The sequence below is a fragment of the Cryptomeria japonica genome, chromosome 5 (assembly GCF_030272615.1).
Source record: "Cryptomeria japonica chromosome 5, Sugi_1.0, whole genome shotgun sequence".
NCBI lineage: Eukaryota > Viridiplantae > Streptophyta > Pinopsida > Cupressales > Cupressaceae > Cryptomeria > Cryptomeria japonica.
This window is the reverse complement of record NC_081409.1, coordinates 70,147,783-70,152,771: the sequence shown is the minus strand read 5'-3', so window position 1 is coordinate 70,152,771 and position 4,989 is coordinate 70,147,783. Positions and strand designations below refer to the sequence as shown.

The 4,989-nt window shown below is 36.6% G+C and overlaps 1 protein-coding gene across 1 annotated transcript; it reads left to right on the top strand.

Moving 5' to 3' along the window:
* The first annotated feature begins 673 nt into the window (after positions 1–673).
* Positions 674–4,784, top strand: LOC131032687 (LRR receptor-like serine/threonine-protein kinase GSO2). Its single transcript, XM_057963726.2, has 2 exons — positions 674–3,924; positions 4,018–4,784. Exons 1-2 carry the CDS (start codon positions 1,242–1,244, stop codon positions 4,458–4,460), a joined length of 3,126 nt encoding a protein of 1,041 aa, XP_057819709.2. The 5' UTR covers positions 674–1,241; the 3' UTR covers positions 4,461–4,784.
* The last annotated feature ends 205 nt before the right edge of the window (positions 4,785–4,989 follow it).

Here is a 4,989-nt window from a genome sequence, read left to right as displayed (position 1 = left end):
ACAACAATATTTAAACATTGCTAAAACTTGATAATATCAAGTTATTTATGTCTACTTTTGAGATGAATGAAATGAAGTCTTCAAAGTCCCTTGAATTATAATTTTAAAATAATTAATGCATATTTTGATTCCTTTTAGTGCATCAATTAAAATGTTACTTAACATGCTTCATCTTTAAATGCAAATGGTATTCCAATGCCTTTTCAATGATGTAATAAGAATGTAATTGAATACATTTATATACATACACAGTAATAAAATCACAAGAAACACATATTGAATTTGTCTGGAAAAGAAAAATATATGATACTCAACCTAAATTTGAATTTAAGCTTTTAAAATCTCAAAGATTAAATTAATTTTATAGGATCAAATCCCATGTGCATGGAATTGAGCTAGTACAAAGAAATGGTAATTTTTATGTAGACTTCAATTAAATATTGGATGTAGAAGGTGCAATAAATAAATGCTAAGTGCCTTAGAAAATGTGTAAAAGCATACAAGATATGACCAAACAAAATATATATGGATAGCGAACACAAACTTATACAAAATTTATTATAATATAATTACATTAAAATATTATTTTAAAACACAAAACTGATGTGCAGATGTTACCAGTAAAATATCATTTCATTTTGTAAATCTGTCTACAATCTAAATGAATAGATCCGCACGCTGCATCGAATTTCGTTTGATATTTCATTCAAGATCAAATTTCCAATTAATTCCCTTTTAGGAAATTTTCCTTAACCCGGCAGAGGCTTGCATATAGCCACTCTTCTTTGAATGATTAAAATCCATGCACCATCTTTGAACGGCAACAACGGCAGTATGAGGTATTTTTCCACACACCCTGTTATCATTGTGATATTCATCCTGTCATTTCTCACTCTTGCACTCTTGAAATTATGAAAAACATCTCCATTCATTCAAATCCCTAGAACAAGGTTAAGTGGGATCTTCACTCTGATCCATGCCAATGGCATGGTGTAAGTTGCAGCAAACATGGGGATGATGTTATAGGACTGGACTTGTCAAATTTTGATATTGCTAAAAGTATTTGGCAGTCTTCCTGTAAGTTGCCAGCCCTTCAACTCCTTAATCTCAGTAACAACCACATAGAAGGTCCAATTCCGCAATCGTGTTCTCTGAGCAATCTGCGAACCCTTGATCTAAGTTACAATCAATTGACAGGGCTTATTCCTTCCCAATTGTTTTCTTTGAGCAATCTGCATACTATGAATCTAAGCAACAATCAACTGACAGGGCTTATTCCTTCCCAATTGTTTTCTTTGAGCAATCTGCAAACTATGGATCTAAGCAACAATCAACTGACAGGATTTACTCCTCTGCAATTGTATTCTTTGAGCAATCTGCGTATGCTTGATCTCAGCTACAATGAATTAACAAGGCTTATTCCTTCGCAATTGTTTTCTTTGAGCAATCTGCAAACTATGGATCTAAGCTACAATCGACTGACAGGATTTACTCCTCTGCAATTGTATTCTTTGAGCAATCTGCGTGTGCTTGATCTCGGCTACAATGAATTAACAGGGCTTATTCCTTCCCAATTGTTTTCTTTGAGCAATCTGCAAACTATGGTTCTAAGCAAAAATCAACTGACAGGATTTACTCCTCTGCAATTGTATTCTTTGAGCAATCTGCGCATGCTTGATCTCAGCTACAATGAATTAACAGGATCCATTCCCCCCCAGTTGTTCTCTTTAAGCAATCTGGAGGATGTGGACCTTTCCTTTAATCATCTTTCTAGAGAGATACCTCGGAATTTCTCAAGAAATTTGTTGAGGTTAAGCATTGATAATAATAACTTGACAGGAACCATCCCTTCTGCAATTTCAAATGCCCGAAATTTGACACATCTAGGAATGAGTAACAATTTTCTAAACGGTCCAATTCCAGGGCATCTAGGAAGTTGTACTCAACTCAAGTGGCTTGGACTGGAACATAATAGATTGGGAGGTCCATTGAACCATGTGCTGCCTAAACTTCTACAGTTGACAGATTTGTTCCTGTCAAATAATATGTTTGAGGGAAGTATTCTCGACGATCTCTCAAATTTATCTAATTTGACTTATGTGGACTTGAGTGACAATCTATTATCCGGCAACATATCCTCAAAAATTTTCAATCTTAGGCAGCTGAGATCTTTGCTTTTACAGAAAAATTATCTAACACGAATCATCCCACTGAATATACAAAATGGGAAGTCCCTGCAGGAGCTCAGATTGGACTGGAACAATCTTACAGGAAGGATTCCATCAGGAATCGGCAACCTTCCCTTGCTTGGTAAGCTTGACTGGCAAAATTACTATTACATTGGATCTGACTGGCAACAAGACTCTACTCTGAATCTGAGCCACAATTCCTTGACAGGCAAAATTCCTATTACTCTGTGCAACCTGAGATTTAAAGGCTCTTTGGATTTTTCCTACAACATGTTGACAGGCGAAATTCCAGAGGCTTTAGGGAATATGAGTCAGTTTTTCGGGTTGGACCTATCAAACAACAAATTAACAGGAAATATTCCAGAGGCTTTAGGGAATATGAGGCAGCTTTCCGGGTTGGACCTATCAAACAACAAATTAACAGGAAAAATTCCTATTAGTCTGTGCTACATGAGACTTATGGAATATGACGGTGTTCTGGATCTGAGCCACAACAGGCTAACAGGTGAACTTCCAGAGGCTTTAGGGAATATCACGGGGTTTTACTTGTTGAACCTATCAAACAACAAATTAGAAGGAAAAATTCCAGTGTCTTTAAAGAAAATCTCTTATTTGGACCTGTCAAAGAACAAATTAACAGGAAATTTAGGGAATTTTCCAGAGTATTCTGACATGGTGTACGGTGCCCTGAATCTGAGCCACAATTCTTTAACAGGAGAAATTCCTATTACTCTGTGCTACATGAGCTTTACAGAATATAACGGTGTTCTGGATCTGAGCCACAACAGGCTAACAGGTAAACTTCCAGAGGCTTTATGGAATATCACAGGGCTTTACCAGTTGAACCTGTCAAACAACAAATTAGAAGGAAAAATTCCAGTGTCTTTAGGAAATATGAGTCATCTTCATTGGTTAGACCTGTCAAATAACAAATTAACAGGAACAATTCCTGAGTCTTTAAAACGAATCGAGCATTTGAACCTGTCAAACAATGAATTAGTAGACAGCATTCCAACCGGAAGAAGCCATTCCGCGTTTAAAATATTGGGTGCAGCAGGTGCTGCTGCATTTTTTATAATTTGTTGTCTAGTTTTGGGAGTTCTGTGGATAAGGAACTTGCATAGTAGAGCGGAATTTAAACAAACATTTCGTAAAATCCTACAAAAGGTGGAGCATCCACGGATCTCGTATGAAGAACTTCTTCAAGCGACCAATAGATTTCACAACTCCAATCTACTATCAACAAACAGCTTTGGATCAGTGTACAAAGGATATTTGTCTGATGGTACCCTTGTTGCCGTGAAGGTTCTCAATTTAATGCATGAGCAATCACACAAGATTTTCAGAGCAGAATGTAAAGTGTTGCAGAAGGCTCGACACCGGAATCTTGCAAGAATCATAACCACATGTTCCACCATTCACTTCAAAGCTTTAATCTTTGAGTATTTTACTAATGGAAGCTTAGAAAAGCACCTAAATCTGGACAATCATAGATTGGGACTGAGAAAACTGTTTAACATAGCCATAGATGTAGCCCATGCCGTGGAATATCTTCATTATGATTGCTTCGTGCAGATAGTGCATTGTGACATAAAACCAAGCAATGTTCTTTTAGATGAAAGCATGACAGCTCATCTTTCAGATTTTGGGATCTCCAGATTGATGGGAAGAATCACGGCCAATTCAGTAACTTCAACAATAGATTTAAAAGGCTCAGTGGGCTACATCGCACCAGGTATGGTTTCTCAAATATCTTTCTTTTATAAAAAAATTATGGATTTCCGTGCTAGAACAGAGTAAACAACTATAATCAATGACCTGGTTGCAGAATATGGATTGAGTGGCATGACGTCTCCACGGGGAGATGTTTACAGCTATGGTATTTTGTTATTGGAAATGCTGACAAGGAGTCGGCCAACTGATAACATGTTTGATGGTGATCTGAACCTGCATAACTGGGTGAAAAGGGCATTTCTAAACAGGCCATTTGAAGTAGTTGATAAAATCTTGTTTATGGAAGGGGCTGACAAAGAAACAGAAGCATGTCTCATTTCACTGATGCGTCTTGGTTTGCTGTGTTCAAGCGATTCCCCTGAAGCTCGGCCCACTATGAGAGATGTATCCAATCTATTGAAGAACATTCAACAGGATTTCACCACAGGCACTTCTTCTTCCACCAAATTAAAACCCACTATATCCAATTTAGTTGGTGACAGAGGTGCAATGATTAATCGTGAGGAGGCATCAGATACTGAAAGCTCTACATTTTAGTATACTGTGACTAAATGAATGGTTACATCCATGGAGGTCTTGAAAATTAAAAACAGTAGATCATGCTATTGTAAATTATAGGCCATGACTTATGTTAACATAAACTTACATGATGGGGGAATCAATTCTTTCTGGTCGATGATATTTAAGTTAACCATGTGACTGCTGTCGTCAGTTTGTTGGTCAGATTTGCTGAACTGGTCTTCCCCATTCTATCAATTATGCTCTGTTCAGTGTTGTCTGTTGTAACAATGCCATTGTTTCGCCAAGTCTTGGACTCCTGTCTTTCCTTCTACCATTTGTGATATAAGAGCTTTGATATAATACTAGTTATGACTTCCTCAATCTGATAGAAAACTTATATATTTTCTTGGATAAATATATGTTAATATTTTTGAGTTTACTTTCAATATGTATAGCTGAATTTAATATAGATAATCGCTATTAAACTTCTTATTGTTGCTAACAACGACCACTAAATTTTTAAGCTAAAGGTAATCTTATTTGCCCTACAGAAGAATTGCCAGTT